Below are 16,942 nucleotides of genomic sequence, written 5' to 3'. Positions count from 1 at the left end.
GCTCGGTACTGGGACCGCAGCTATTTACAATATACATTAATGATTTAGATGAAGGGATTAAAAGTAACATTAGTAAACTTGCAGATGACACAAAGCTGGGTGGCAGTGTGAAATATGAAGAGGATGTTAGGAGAATGCAGGGTGACTTGGACAGGTTGGGTGAGTGGGCAGATGCAATGGCAGATGCAGTTTAATGTGGATAAATGTGAGGTTATCCACTTTGGTGGCAAGAACAGGAAGGCAGATTACTATCTGAATGGTGTCCAGTTAGGAAAAGGGGAAGTACAACAAGATCTAGGTGTCCTTGTTCATCAGTCACTGAAAGTAAGCATGCAGGTACAGCAGGCAGTGAAGAAAGCTAATGGCATGTTGGCCTTCATACCAAGGAGAGTTGAGTATAGGATCAAAGAGGTCCTTCTGCAGTTGTACAGGGCCCTGGTGAGACCACACCTGGAGTATTGTGTGCAGTTTTGGTCTCCAAATTTGAGGAAGGACATTCTTTCTATTGAGGGAGTGCAGTGTAGGTTCACGAGGTTGATTCCCGGGATGGCGGGACTGTCATATGTTGAAAGATTGGAGTGACTGGGCTTGTATACACTGGAATTTAGAAGGAGGAGAGGGGATCTGATTGAAACATATAGGATTATTAAGGGATTGGACATGCTAGAGGCAGGAAATATGTTCCCAATGTTGGGGGAGTCCGGAACCAGAGGCCACAGTTTAAGAATAAGGGGTAGGCCATTTAGAACAGAGTTGAGGAAAAGCTTTTTCACCCAGAGAGTTGTGGATCTATGGAATGCTCTGCCTCAGAAGGCAGTGGGGGCCAATTCTCTGGGTGCTTTCAAGAAAGAGTTAGATAGAGCTCTTAAAGATAGTGGAGTCAAGGGATATGGGGAGAAGGCAGGAACAGGGAACTGATTGTGGATGATCAGCCATGATCACATTGAATGGTGGTGCTGGCTCGAAGGGTCGAATGGCCTACTCCTGCACCTATTGTCTATTCCAGATTCAAGGAATCTGAGTTTTCTAGTCGTACTCTCCCAAGGATGTGTAACAGCATCTCTGTGTCTGGGTAGAGTTCTGTCTGTCTCTGACTCGACAATGGCTCAAATAAAATCATAAATATATAAATCCAATTCAGCACTTAAATTCTTTTTGTTTCATTCCATAAATTCAAATAAATTCACTGATGGATACAAATAACTTTGCTCAATATGTAAATTACATCTTCTTCCTCATAAAAATAATGACTTTACCAAAAAGCTTGTAGATTGAAGCCATGGAAATCTGTACTGTTTGCTTCTCAAAGCATCTAATTACATGGGCCACCCTCTTGAGGTCACCCTCAGTGTGGAGGAGCACCATCTTAAATTGATTTCGCTTTCAAGTAAACAAATTTCCTCCCCCATTCCCCCTCTCAACTCCCTTGCCATCCTCCTTCCTCTGTTCCCCACTCTAACTCTTACCTGCATATCACTTCCCCTGGTTCCCCTCCTCCTTTCCTTTCTCCTATCGGATTCCTTCTTCTCCAGCCCTGGACCTTTCCCACCCACCTGGCTTCAACTATCACCTTCCAGCTTACCTCTTTCCTCCCCCCCCCCCTTTTTATATTCTGGCATCTTCTCTCTCCTTTCTCAGCCTTGAAGGGTCTCAACCAGAAAGGTCAACTGTTTATTCATTTCCGTGGATGCTGCCTGACCTGCTAAGTTCCTCCAGCATTTTGTGTGCGTTGCTTTGGAAATTCTTTACAGCATCTGCAGAATTCCTTGCATTTATAACTATATGAAAACTTGATTTAGGTAAATGCAAATCACTCTTGTACTGCTGGCTGTGTCTGTCCTGATGACCTTGTGGAAGACGAGAATGGAAGATGCATCCCTGCTGAGCAGTGTCCCTGTCCGTATGGAGGAGAAAATTATCCTTCTGGAGAAATAATTGATAGAGACTGCAATCAATGGTGAGACCAAAATTATTAAAAATTTAGAGAGAAAGTCACACAACTAATCTGAGATTGTCCAAGGAGCAAATATCTGATTCCGTATCCACTCTCCTGACTCCATTCTGCTGGTGGCAATAACAGAAATAAAAGTTCTGTGGTGCCAAAAATATTATAATGATCAGCAGTAGGTCCAATCACAAGAATGTTATGATGATCAGCAGTAAGTCCAATCACAAGCTGAAATACCCAGTTCTTGGCTGGGTTTAAAAATAACAATTCAAAATATTGAAAAGATGGGTGGCACAGAAGTGGGTTCAATTCCTGACTCTGTCTTTAAGGAGTTTGGATGTTCTCCCCATGATTGTGTGGGTTTCCTCCAGATGCTCCAGTTTCCTCCCACAGTCCAAAGACATTCCTGTTCGTAGGTAAATTGTCCCATGATTAGGTCAGGACTGAATCGAAGGCTGCTGGGCAGCATGGCTCGAAGGGCTGGAAGGGCCTTCTCCGAGTTGTATCTCAATCAATAAGAGCAATAAATCTATTCCATTGGGATGGGGCATTGCTACGCTGCAACAGTGAAGCAAAACAGCTGGATTTATGTAATGGACTTCAGAAGCAGGGCTACCATTGGCTGACAGAAACATTTTCCATGTATTCAGCAGCCAAAATTATAATACCATTAGTTTATCAAAATATTATTTCTTATGTTTATTCTATTACAGTAAATGCGAAAAGGGAAAATGGAAATGCACTACAAACAAATGTCCAAAGACCTGCCAGGTGTATGGAGATGGTCAATATATGACCTTCGATGGAAAAAGATACATGTTTGATGGCAATTGTGAATACATACTTGTTCAGGTAAACAAGAATAAATGTGACTGGAAATGCTGTTTTAATGATCAATTGCATCTATTAAAACTACTTAAGTGCTTCTCTTGAACTATTGAAATAGTTTGTAGATTAGATCAGTCGATATGCATTGTGTTTCATGTATGTACAGATTTGCTTCTACTTCTCAACCCAGTGGCAACGTATTCATTATACTAATATTCTCAATTTAGTTAATTTCTTGGTGGCATTTTCTTAACTTGTACTTCTCCCCATTGGTTTTGAGTTTGGAGTGTCAAGGTAGAAGTAAGCCATGCACATGGCATTTAAGACAAAGTGAAAGTTTACCACACAACCTATTCACAGGCTCTTTGCAAGAACTGCCTGATAATGAAAAAGAATCTAGCATACATGATGAATAAACTCTTCTTGGGCTTTCAGCCGGGTACAGGTATCGATTGTAATGAATGTTTCAATGACAGACTCTGCCATCTTCATCAGGACAGGATGCGTGGTTGAAACCCACTTCAAGCAGCACAAGAGATCTATCCGTTTGGGTTACCTGGACAAAACTGTGGTAGCAGAACATTGCATTCGCAATGGCCATACGACTGACTTTGACGGCACAAACCTACTGTGTCACGTTAATGACTTTTGGGATTTCCTGGTAAAGGAAATCATTGAAATAAAACTAGAGGAAAAGAATTTTAACAAAGACGAAGGTCTTGCTCTGAGTGAAAACTAGAATTTGATTGTAAACAAGGTGAGAGGGCAGAAACCTGATTGGATGAGGACTATCCAATCAGGAGGGGCAGACTACGGGGTTATAAGTACCACCAGACTAGACATGCCCAGGCATTATCCCTGATGAAGGTGGCAGAGTTGGTCATCAAGACATCGGTTATAATTGATACCTGTAGCTGGCTGGAAGCCCAAGAAGAATTTAGTTTGCTGATAATGGTTATGGCTGTACTTTTTTGTTCATTTGCTCATCTCTTCTCTGCAATCTCCTCATCTCTTCTCCCATTATGTTCTTCTGTCCCTTTGGTAGTCACATTGTGTTCTTCTTCCTATTCTTCCTATTCATTCATTCTTCCTACTCAGCTTATTTTACCCTGCTAGGAAACTGTTTCACTTCTCTGGGTGATCCCAGTGATATTGACTGGAAATCTTGGCTTGCTGGGAACTTGCACTTGATTTCCCCTTTTAACTGTACAGGAATTGGAGACCAGACAACTTGTGCAGGATGAGACAAAATTTGAAGAAATAAATGAGCAGATATTGGTAGAGTACAGTTCTTAATACTTATTTCTTCAATTTAGTTCATTTTTTGGTGACATTTTCTCAGTGTCCTTCTCTCCATTGATCTACATGAGATCAAACTGATGTGTAAACGCAACTGGTTAAAATAAGTCTTTTGGGAAAACCATTCACTTCAGAAGCAAAATACTCATTTCTATCATTCCTAGCAAGCAGGCATGAAAGCCTTTCTTCCTGAATATTCACTTGTATCTTTCTGTTTAGGACCACTGCAATCAAGGAGAAGGAACATTCCAAATTTTAACAGAAAGTGTTCCATGTTGTGAAAATGGTGTGACATGCTCAAGAAACATCAAAATTTTATTTGCGGTCTGTATCTTTAAATTTAACTTTGAATAATTCATACCCATATAGCTGTATCTATGAAGTCATAAGGCTGTGAGGAAAAAGATGTCAATAGATCTGTGGGTTTTGAAGTTTTCATAGAAAGATAGAAAACCTACAGCACAATACAGGCCCTTCAGCCCACAAAGTTGTGCCGAACACGACCCTACCTTAGAAATTACTAGAATTACCCATAGTCCTCTATTTTTCTAAGCTCAATGTACCTATCCAAAAGTCTCTTAAAAGACCCTATCATATCCGCCTCCACCACCATTGCCGGCAGCCCATTCCACGCACTCACCACTCTCTGAATAAACAACTTACCCCTAACATCTCCTCTGTACCTACTCCCCAGCACCTTAAACCTGTGTCCTCTTGTGGCAACCATTTCAGCCCTGAGAAAAAGCCTCTGACTATCCACATGATCAATACCTCTCAACATCTTATACACCTCTATCAGGTCACCTCTCATCCTCCGTCGCTCCAAGGAGAAAAGGCCGAGTTCACTCAACCTGTTTTCATAAGGCATGCTTCCCAATCCAGGCAACATCCTTGTAGATCTCCTCTACACCCTTTCTATGGTTTCCACACCCTTCCTGTAGTGAGGCGACCAGAACTGAGCATAGTACTCCAGATAGAGTCTAACCAGGGTCCTATATATCTGCAACATTACCTCTCGGCTTCTAAATTCAATTCCACAATTGATGAAGGCCAATATACCGTATGCCTGCTTAATCACAGAGTCAACCTACGCAGCTGCTTTAAGCGCCCTATGGACTCGGACCCCAAGATCCCTCTGATCCTCCACACTACCAAGAGTCTTACCACTAATACTATATTCTGCCAGCATATTTGACCTACCAAAATGAACCACTTCACACTTATCTGGGTTGAAAACCATCTGCCACTTCTCAGTTTTGCATCCTGTCAATGTCCCGTTGTAACCTCTGACAGCCCTCCACACTATCCACAACACCCCCAACCATTGTGTCATCAGCAAATTTACTAACCCCTCCCTCCACTTCCTCATCCAGGTCATTTATAAAAATCACAAAAAGTAAGGGTCCCAGGACAGATCCCTGAGGCACACCACTGGTCACCGACCTCCATGCAGAATATGACCCGTCTATAACAACTCTTTGCCTTCTGTGGGCAAGCCAGTTCTGGATCCACAAGGCAATGTCCACTGGGATCCCATACCTTCTTACTTTCTCAATAAGCCTTGCATTGGGGACCTTATCAAATGCCTTACTGAAATCCATATATACTACATCTACTGCTCTTCCTTCATCAATGTGTTTAGTCACATCCTCAAAAAAATTCAATCAGGCTTGTAAGGCACGACCTGCCCTTGAAAAAGCCATGCTGACTACTCCTAATCATATCATGCCTCTCCAAATGTTCATAAATCCCGCCTCTCAGGATCTTCTCCATTAACTTACCAAGCACTGAAGTAAGACTCACTGGTCTATAATTTTCTGGGCTATCTCTACTCCCTTTCTTGAATAAGGGAACAACATCCGCAACCCTCCAATCCTCCGGAACCTCTCCCGTCCCTATTGATGATGCAAAGATCATCACCAGAGGCTCAGCAATCTCCTCCCTCACCTGCCACAGTAGCCTGGGGTACATCTCATCCAGTCCTGGCAACTTATCCAACTCATACTTTCCAAAAGCTCCAGCACATCCTCTTTCTTATCCACATGCTCAAGCTTTTCAGTCCACAGCAAGTCATCACTACAAAAACCAAGACCCTTTTCCATAGTGAATACTGAAGTAAAGTATTCATTAAGTACCTCTGCTATTTCCTCTGGTTCCATACACACTTTTCCACTGTCACACTTGATTGGTCCTATTCTCTCACATCTTATCCTCTTGCTCTTCACATACTTGTAGAATGCCTTGGGATTTTCCTTAATCCTACCCGCCAGGGCCTTCTGACGGCCCCTTCTGGCTCTCCTAATTTCCTTCTTAAGATCCTTCCTGTTAGCCTTATAATCTTCTAGATCTCTAACATTATCTAGTTCTCTGAACCTTTTGTAAGCTTCTTTTCTTCCTGACTAGATTTATTACAGCCTTTTTACACCACAGTTCCTGTTCCCTACCATAACCTCCCTGTCTCATTGGAATGTACCTATGCAGAACTCCACACAAATATCCTCTGAACATTTGCCACATTTCTTACGTAACTCTCTCTGAGAACATCTGTTCCCAGTTTAAGCTTCCAAGTTCCTGCCTGATAGCCTCATATTCCCCCTTACTCCAATTAAAAGCTTTTCTAACTTGTCTGCTCCTATCTCTCTCCAATGCTATTGTAAAGGAGATAGAATTATGATCACTATCTCAAATGCTCTCCCACTGAGAGATCTGACACCTGACCAGGTTCATTTCCCAATACCAAATCAAGTACAGTCTCTCCTCTTGTAGGCTTATCTACATATTCTGTCAAGAAACCTTCCTGAACACCTAACAAATTCCACCCCATCTAAACCCCTTGCTCTAGGGAAATGCCAATTGATATTTGGGAAATTAAGATCTCTCACCATGACAACTCTATTATTACACCTTTCCAGGATCTGTTTCCCTATCTGCTCCTCGATATCCCTGTTACTATTGGGTGGCCTATAAAAAATACCCAGTAAAGTTATTGACCCCTTCCTGTTCCTAACCTCCACCTACAGAGACTCCGTAGACAATCCCTCCATGACGTCCACCTTTTCTGCAGCCTGGACACTATTTATGATCAACAATGCCACGCCCCCACCTCTTTTGCCTCCCTCCCTGTCCTTCTGAAACATCTAAAACCTGGCACTTGAAGTAACCATTCCTGTCCCTAAGCCATCCAACTCTTTGTAATGGTCACCACATCATAGCTCCAAATACTGATCCACGCTCTAAGCTCATCCGCTTTGTTCACAATACTCCTTGCGTTAAAATAGACACATCTCAAACCGTCGGTCTGAGTGCGTCCCTTCTCTATCACCTGCCTATCCTCCCTCACACAGTGTATCCAAGCTTTCTCTATTTGCGAGCCAACTTTCTCTTCCTCAGTCTCTTCATTTCGGTTCCCACCCCCCAACAATTCTAGTTTAAACTCTCCCCAGTAGCCTTAGCAAACCTCCCCAGCAGGATATTGGTCCCCCTGGGATTCAAGTGCAACCCGTCCTTTTTGTACAGGTCATACCTGCCCCAAAAGGGGTCTCAATGATCCAGAAATCTGAATCCCTGCCCCCTGCTCCAATTCCTCAGCTACGCATTTATCCCCCACCTCATTCTATTCTTATTCTCACTGTCACATGGCACAGGCAGTGACCCCGAGATCACTACCTTTGTGGTCCTGCTTCTCAACTTCCTTCCTAACTCCCTATAGTCTTTTTTTCAGGACCTCTTCCCTTTTCCTACCTATGTCGTTGGTACCAATATTTACCACGACCTCTGGCTGTTGTCCCTCCCACTGCAGGATATTGTGGATGCAATCTGAAACACTTGGCACCTGGGAGGCAAACTACCATCCGAGTTTCTTTCCTGCCTTCACAGAATCACCTGTCTGACCCCAAACTATAGAGTCCCCTATTACTGCTGCTTTTTCTTCCTTTCCCTACCCTTCTGGGCCACAGGGCCAGACTCTGTGCCAGAGGCACGGCCACTGTTGCTTCCCCCAGGCAAGCTGTTCCCCCCCCCCCCCCCAATAGTACTCAAACAGTAGTACTTATTATTCAGGTGTACAGCCACAGGGGTACTCTCTAGTACCTGACTCTTCCCCTCCCCCCTCCTGACTGTTACCCACTCGTCTGTCTCCTGTGGCCCTGGTGTGACCACCTGCCTATAACTCCTTTCTATCACCTCTTCGCTCTCCCTGACCAGACGAAGGTCATCGAGCTGCATCTCCAGTTCCCTAACGCGGTCCCTTAGAAGCTGTAGCTCGGCACACCGGGAGGCCGGGAGACTCCAGGACCTCCCACATCTGACACAGAACACTGGCCTCACACACTTACTTCCTTTCCGCAATGAACACAGGTAAACCTAACTTGCCTCGTCCCGTTACCGCCAAGGCTCTATTACTCTGCTACTCTCTCATTCCACTGCCCGCTGCATATGGCAGTCTTTTTAAACTTTTCTCATTCTACTGGCTGACATTATGCGCCTGCGCAGTCTCGCCTCTCTTTTACCCCGAGTAGTAAAATGCCTCCTCTCCGAAAATCCTTAGCCGTTCCTCTCGCAGCCTTCTTGCTTCAAATCTAGTTGGGTGCAAATGTTACTGAAGTTCTTTACTACTTATCACACTTGTGCAACTGTCACAAGCTAAAATTCATTGAAGGATCCTTTTCATTTTAAAAGAGTACATGGTTGCAGTCTGTTGAGAAAATAATTGCAGTCACACTGCTCAAGAAGTATCCATCATATCCACCCCCAAAAATTAACTTAGTAGCATGTTGCTTTCCAAACTAATCAATTATTTTCTTGACCATTCTAATGCTCATTTGCTACATCGTGTTCAGAATCAGGTTTATTATCACTGTCATTATCACTGAAATTTGTTGCTTTGCCGCAGCAGTAAAGTCCAAAGACATAATAATCAAAGAATTACAAAAACAATAAATCGTGCTAAATAAGGACGAATGAGGTTGTGTTCATTGGCCATTCAGAAATCTCATGGTGGGGGTGGGGGAGATGCTGTTTCTGAATTGATGAGTGTGGGTCTTCAGGCTCCTATACCTCTTAAAGATGTCCTCAGTGGTGGGGAGGGTTGTGCCCATGGTGGAACTGGCTGAGTCTACTACACTCTGCAGCCTCTCGTGATGCTGGGCATTGGAGCGTCCATGCCAGGCTGTGATGCAACTAAACAGAATGCTCTCCACTGAACTTCTATGGAAATTTGTAAGTCTTATGTGACATGCCAACTTGCCTCAAACTCCTAATGAAGTGAGCCACTGGTGGACGTTATTCAGGATTGCATCAAGTACCGGGCCCAGGACAGATCTTCTGAGATTTTGACACCCAAGAGTTTAAGCTGCTCACCCTTTCTACCGCTAATCCCTCAATGAGGACTGCTGTGTTCTCTGGACTTCCTGAGGTCTGCAATCACTTCCTTGGTCTTGCTGAACTTAAATGCAAGGCAATTGTTGTGACACCACTCAACCAGCCAATCGATCTCTCTTCTGTATGCTTCCTTGTTGCCATCTGAAATTTTACCAACAACTGTGGTGTCATCAATGAATTTATAGATGGCATTTCAGCTGTGCATAACCACACAGTCATGAGTGTAGAGAGAATAGAGCACACATCTTGAGGTTGCCCCTGTGTTGATTGTCAGTGAAGAGGAGATATTACTGATCCATACTGATTCTGGTCCCCTGATGAGGAAAACGAGGATCTAATTGCAAAGGGTGAGACAGAGGTTTATGTTTAGAAGCTTAAAGATTAGAATTGAGGGAATGATAGTATTGAATTCCAAGTTGTAATTGATAAACAGCAGCCTGTCATATGTTTTGTTATCGAAGTTCTCCAAAGTAGAGGACAGCCAGTGAGCTTACGTTTGCCTTTTGCAGCGGTAGGCGAATTTCATTTGCTCTAGGTCTTTGCTCAAGCAGGACTTATTCCTGCTATCACCACCCTCGGGAAGCACATCATCATGGTAGGTATGAGTGCTTTGAGTTAATTGTCGCTAAGGCAGCTCACCCTACTCTTCAAGGCACCAGTATAATTGCTGCCCTGATTGCAGTGGGAAACTCCAACTGCAGCAGCAAGAGGCTGAAGATGTCCTTGAACACCCCAGCCAGTACATTTCTTTTTCTTCAGTCCCAGTGAGGGGTCTTGGCCCGAAACATTGACCATATTCTTTCTCCATAGATGCTGCCTGTCCTGCTGAGTTCCTCCAGCATTTTGTGTGTGTTGCCCGAGATACCCCAGCATCTGAGTTCCACCTTTCTCTTGTTTGTGATTGGCCAGTGCATGTTTTCAGTACCCAGCCAGGTGGCACCTTGTGTGAGGACTCGCCCTCTTGATAAATTATATGATAAAAACTTGGGGGGGGGGGGGAACAGAAACCTAGACATGTTAGAGTGGCCTCCATTAGATTTTCATATAACACCAAATTCAGTAATACCTCACAGCATTGTGAACTCTGATGAATTAGAAGTCCTGCTGAAGTGCTGATCAAGAAACAATGTTTCTGAATAGAAATGCTGTTTACTCTGTTTGGTCAGAGTGCTGCAATCTGAAAAATATTCTGAAATGCAGTTATGTATGTTCATACGTACCCAGTTCAAGCAAAACATTTGAGAAGTTTGAGGCATTTGTGTTTGATACAATTAGTGCAAAATCACCCATTCACAACAGACTCTTCAGCCTTTCGTCATCCATGCCCTGCTATTGAGTCAAGGAATTATTTTTAGAGTATCCACCCTGATGAATCCTCCATTGTCCCCAGACTGCAGTCCTCTCCTCCTCGTCCGGTAGACTTCAACTTGTCTTGGCATTCACGCACTTCTTGTAGGTTCAGTGACAGCTTTCTCTCCAGTGGCTAGATGATCTACAATTTGCCTTTGCATATCGACTACAGAACCCAGGATTGTGAAAAGGCACAAACTATAATATTTCAATGTGCTTAAGAAACTGCAGAGAGAAATAAAGACATAATGAAGAGAAAACTAAATAAGAATTGCAAATGTATGGAAAGATTTCAATCTGGATGCAAATGAAATGGATCTGAATAGACAGCATAACAGGTGTGAGGAGGATCTATATTCTTTGTAAATTGTATGACAGTACATGAACAATGCTAGTTATGAAAAAAATGCTAGTATTTTTGTGTTAGAATCATCTTAATTTGTACATCATTGTTAGGATGCCAAGAATGGATTGTGATTTCTTATCTCTCATCTTCAGGAAGTAGAGTTTCTTCTTACAGATGGAAGAGTGATAAGGACAGATAAGTCTCGTCAAGCCCAGTGCCAAGATAATTCTTACTCATTTCAAACTGTTGGACTCTATATAATCCTTTCATTTTCAAATGGAGTCACTGTGATATGGGATAAACACACAAGGCTTTCGATAGCATTGGACACAAAATGGCAGGTAAACAGTGGAGATTAGATATTAGTGTTTTCATTATTTTAATATGGTTAACAATAAATAAATATATTATGAACTGAATCACTTGCCAAAGTAAATATGTGTTGCATACTACAATAAGTTTTATTACAGCATTTTATTTATATTAATCTTAAAAAAATCCATAGCATATAAATACAGTAAGTAATCTTGCTGGTTCTTGATATAGTTGTGCATTGGTTACTGAACCAACTTACGATCATGTCCTAACTTATCGAATATATGTTTTTAAAAATTGTAGCAAAAATAGGTATAACTCCTTTTTGAAATATAAAACAAAAAGTGCACTTGCTGAAATATAGCTAATAAGAAACCATCTCCTGAAATATGAATTGTTTCCCTTTCTTAAATGTTGGCTGACCAAAAGATTTAAATCATTTTCTGTTTTCATTTATGACCCTTTTTGTAGGGCCAATGAACTTTAAATTTCAAAGCTAATTTAATGCAAAAAGAATTTTGATAGATCATTTTATTTGTATTCTCTTTAAACAGTCAAAGTTTCAGGATTTTGGGAGAAAATGCAGTTCTTGACAGTAGAAAAGTTCAAAATACATTTTGTTATCAAAGTACATATATGTCTCATTTTTCAACCCTGAGATCCATTTTCTTGTGGGCATACTCAGCAAATCTATAGAATAGTAACTAATAACCAGTGTTCTAAAGGCTTTTCTTAACCACAAAATGAGAGCCTTTAGATCAGGAGACAGAGAGAAACTCAAATACATGCAGAGGGAGCTAAGATCAAGGTGGCTAAAGAGGTATACAGGAGAGAGCAGGGGGAAATGTTTGGGCAGAGTAGCACATGGGAGATGCGGAGAGGCATGAAGAACATCACTGGCTTCAATCAACCTAGCTGTAGAGCACTGGAATGCAGCTGTGAGTGGGCTAATGAGTTAAACCAATTCTTCAATAGGCTTGACAATTGCCCTCCTATTCAGACCCCCTTCAGCATAATCAGCTCAGGTGCTGAGGCATCTAATGCTCCGTCAGCACCAACACCTCCCCTCCTCCCTCCTTCCTCCTCCAGTTCAACACATGGATGAACAACACAGGCTACAACTGCCTACATCCTCTCCTTGCCCTGCCCCCATCATCCACACCTCCACATACCAACTGCTATTGTCCTGATCTTTATCCCCCACCCCCCCCAATCCCCACCTTCCACCAACTCCTCAGTCAGCATGGACACACCTTCACTACTGAGCAGGCTGTGGGGGAAACTCAAACATGGCAAAGCATTGGGGACCAGATGGTGTGAACCTCAGTTTACTGAAGGAGTGTGCTGAGCAGCTGTGTAGAGTTCTCCAGCCATCTTCAAACGGAGTCGCAGCCTGGAAAGGGTCCCAACTACGTGGAAAACATCATGTGTAGTCCCTGTCAGGAAGGGCCAATCAAAAGTCTTGAATGACTACTGTCCACTGGCCCTGACCTCACACATCATGAAGGCCCTGGAGAGCCTGGTCCTGGCTCACCTCAAACCCCTGGTCAAATCAGCTCTCGATCCTCTGCAGTTTGCCTACCGGGAGCACATTGGAGTCGACAACGTCATCTACCTGCTGAACAGAGTCTACTCCTGTTTGGATAAGCCGGGCAGCACTGTGAGGATCATGTTTTTTGATTTCTCAAGTGCCTTCAATACCATACGTCCCTCGTTGCTGGGGGGAAAGCTCTGTTCAATGCAGGTTGGCACTTCCATTGTATCCTGGATAATGGACTCCTGACTGGGGGCTTCAGAGCTGTGTGTAAGACATGGCTATAAGTAGCACTGGGGCCTCACAGGGGACTGTATTGGCTCCTGTCCTGTTTACCCTGTATACCTCGGACTATAGATATGACACTGAATCATGTCATCGGTAGAAATGCTCCGACAACTCAGCAATGGTTGGGTGTATAAAGGGAGGATGGGAGGATGAATACAGGGCCTGGTGGAGGACTTGCCAAATAGTGCAAACTGTATCATCTGCAGCTCAACATTAGTAAGTCAAAGGGGATGTTGATGGACTTAAGCCTGCACTGCTCCCTGTTACTATTGATGGTGAGGACATGGATGTGGTGAGAACCTACAACTATCTTCGGGTGCACCTGGATGTCAGACTTGAGTGGAGCACAAATACAGAGGCTGTGTACAAGAAGGGTCAGAGATGCCTCCACTTCCTGAGGAGACTGAGGTCCTTTGGAGTATGTAGACCTCTCCTTCACATGTTCTACTTGTTACGAACCCCGAAACTGGGTAACTTACCAGCAAAGATGGAGACATCCGTTGAAGTCTGATGATACTATTTTTAACAGTATTTATTAGTAAAAATACACAAAAATAATATCAATGCAAATATACAGATAATATACGTCGTCAATACTAAATCTAAAAGTGCGGGTATAATAATAATCAATAAGAAATAAGCTCTATCGTTGTCTAGGGGATAATGAATTGTCCGATGGAAATGTACAGTTCACTGCAGTTCCACAAGTTGCCGTCTTTTGGTTGCCGCTGTGTTGCACTTTGTTGGAGAGAGAGAGAGAGAGATAGGAATAGAATGGGAACAGTTACCGCTACGGGTTTTTCCAACCTTTATGATTTCGATCCGTCAGGTGTCTCTTTGTCGTGGCCGTTCAATTGTGACCTCTCCTTTAGCTAAACCGTTCTTCCGTGGTGAGCTCGCCACCCCAGGCAAGGGAGGACGCACACGAGCCCCCACCGGCTTTTGCTATAAAACGCTGTCACGGGATTTCTAGCATTTCTCCTGGTGCGTCTAAAGGGGTTGTTCCCCAGACCCCTCTTTTATCCTCACTCACGGGGCCTCAGATGTCAATCAGGTTGGGATGATGCAATCCCTCAACGAGACCACTCTGGTTGTCCCCTGAGGGGTTTCAATGAATAGTACAGTACTCAATACACAATTCCATCTCCAAGAGACAATGGCCGTTATCAGTGGTTCCGTTCTGCTGAGGTCAGGACACATTCCAAACCTTGAGTATTCTGAGTGTCTCTCTCTCATTTCCTGGGTCCCAGACCCGAATTAATAGCGATCTTGCGATTCTCAAAAAGGAGGGGGCGACTTTGTACCCTTCGGCCCCTCAGAGTTGCTTCACATTCATAACACCCCCTTCCTTCTAGGATTTTTGTCACAGGTAAAAATTAATTAATACAGAGTCTTACAGGATTTCAGAATCTAACACAATACAAAGGAGTTTTTTTCCACTACAGAGTAATACAGTTATACATTCAATTCAGCATCTAAACAGTAAGCGATTACATTGTCACTTCCTTTAATATCTTAATATCTTGTACCTTAATAAATTCTTGTAGCATCAGACTCCAATTTAATAACCACCTATTTTTATTCCTTTTCTTCAGCAAAACAAAACTAAAGAGTTGTGATCTTAGCTTTCATGTATATTACAAAATTTCATGCAACTACTAATTTTTATTTTACTTTCAAACTTAACAGTCAATCTTCCATGGTGTTGTCTTTATTATTTACATGCTTTGTCGAAATCCCTTAAAACCGGATCCTGTTATTTAAAGTGGCATCCCATCAACCCTCACCCCTTTTCCAGTTAACTCCCACGTAGTTAACTTGTGCACCAGTGTGGAATAGGCTTTTGCATGCTCCTTTCATAGGAGTTATTTTATCAACAATGTGTTCCAAACTTAGCCCATTTGCTGAATTTCCACACAATTCTTTATTTTTAAGCAAGTCGTTAGTTTTATCTTCAGGACCCTTCATTCTATTAGTTTTCAGTTTAAGATCTGCAAGCGATCCCTCTTTGTCCAAACAGCATTTCAAATTCTGCCTCTTCACAGCACACTCTTGAATAACAATAGCGTGTGGGGCACATTTACATTCCAAATCAACCTGTAATTGATTCGCAGGCACTGTGTTAACAAGCCATTGTCCCTTCAGCCTGGTTACTGCTTCTGACACCAATCCAGACTTTAAATTTTCTTCATTCAATTTAGGAACTACACTTTTCCCTTTCCCTTCAATAATAAGATTCACATCACCACCTTTTATCTCCTCACTAACTTTTAACACACCTTCGAACACAAACAACTGGGAATTCTCACTTCCCACTAGTACCAAGGTTAACCCTTTCTTCACTGAACCAAGTCCATCTGACCCACAAGGACTGCATTCCTTTTTAACTGAATCAAATACCTCAGACTTTTCCTGAGTTCCGTTACTAGGTTCAGTACCACGTGCATCCACATCTTGAACACACACAAACGGGACATCTGCCTCTTCCAGGCTTTCAATACCCGTCCCCTTTTCAAATTCTAAGTTCCCCTGATCCTCCCAGTTACTCTCTGGGCAACTCCCTTCCGGAGTAAACTCAACCCTGTGGGTTGAAACAACCTCATCTGCCAACCCAGCAGACTTCTTCAAGGTAATGGCATCCTTTTCATCTAGGACTGCCCTCATTTCATTATCGGGAACACCTTTAGAATTTTTAACTTCTTCAAACAGTTCTGTCAAGCCAGACAGATCATCCATGTCTAACCCTGGACCTTCTAACAGTCTTATCTGTTTCTCATTTTTACTCCGTGCCTCTATAAATTTCCTCCAGGCTAAGGGAAGGTCTACCTCCTCTCCCTTACTCTCTTTCACCTCCCTATTCTCCGTTTTTCCACCCTTTAACCCCTCTTGGTACAGGGTCGGTAAAAACATCTCGGCCAATTCGATACTGGCCTGAATTAAACTGGTCTCTTCCTCAGCTGCCTTTTCTGACATGCTGCGAGTGATCGCGCATGCGGGATAGATCTTGGAACCTAGGGGTGGGTCCTCAACACTTACAGGCTGGCTCGTCAGCTCCATGGCCAACCAAACGTCACCACCAGCTAAATCGTTACCCAGAAGGATGTCTACGTCAGTTCTCGGAAATTCTGATCGCACCCCTATTTCAACTGGTCCAGATACCAGCTCACAATTCATAATGATCCTATGCAAAGGCACAGCTTCTGTCCCTTTTCCTATTCCTCTCAAAGCCATGTCTCCAGTCTCGGGACCAAAATCCAGTACCTTATTGCAAATCAATGACAGCTCAACTCTAGTGTCTCTCCAGATCCGCACTGGAACTGGTGTTTCTCCCTCTTTCACAGACACGGTTCCTTCTGAAATAAATTTCTCAGGCCCCTCTCGTATTCTGTCTACCTGGGGCTTTCTCGTCAATTTATTGATCACCACAATACACCCTGTAGGGACTGCTGCTTTCCCTTTTCCTGTCTCCTTCCTCGGAGTAAAGCACTTAGATGCAATATGACCCACCTTTCCACAATTAAAACAGGTCAAGCCAGGACCCCTCCTGCCATCTTGCCTTTCCTCCTCCTTATTTTTACCACTAGCTCCCGGCTGGATCTCTGCCTCAGCCGGTGGGCTTTCTCTACTGTTCCCACGGTCTCTCTGGTAACTCTTA

The 16,942-nt window shown here is 43.2% G+C and overlaps 1 protein-coding gene across 2 annotated transcripts in view; it reads left to right on the top strand.

Annotated features, from left to right (window-relative positions):
- LOC140738656 (mucin-6-like) overlaps positions 1-16,942 on the top strand; it is a 133,111-nt gene that overhangs the window by 31,029 nt on the left and 85,140 nt on the right. For both annotated transcript variants that reach the window (XM_073066276.1, XM_073066274.1), the window contains exons 20-23: positions 1,800-1,957; positions 2,662-2,800; positions 4,295-4,399; positions 11,303-11,491. In XM_073066276.1, coding sequence (XP_072922377.1) covers positions 1,800-1,957; positions 2,662-2,800; positions 4,295-4,399; positions 11,303-11,491 — 591 coding nt within the window. The remainder of the gene's footprint in view (positions 1-1,799; positions 1,958-2,661; positions 2,801-4,294; positions 4,400-11,302; positions 11,492-16,942) is intronic.

Source organism: Hemitrygon akajei, chromosome 14, assembly GCF_048418815.1.
Source record: "Hemitrygon akajei chromosome 14, sHemAka1.3, whole genome shotgun sequence".
NCBI lineage: Eukaryota > Metazoa > Chordata > Chondrichthyes > Myliobatiformes > Dasyatidae > Hemitrygon > Hemitrygon akajei.
Note: the sequence above shows the minus strand (reverse complement) of the source record. Positions and strands in the feature narration are given on the sequence as shown.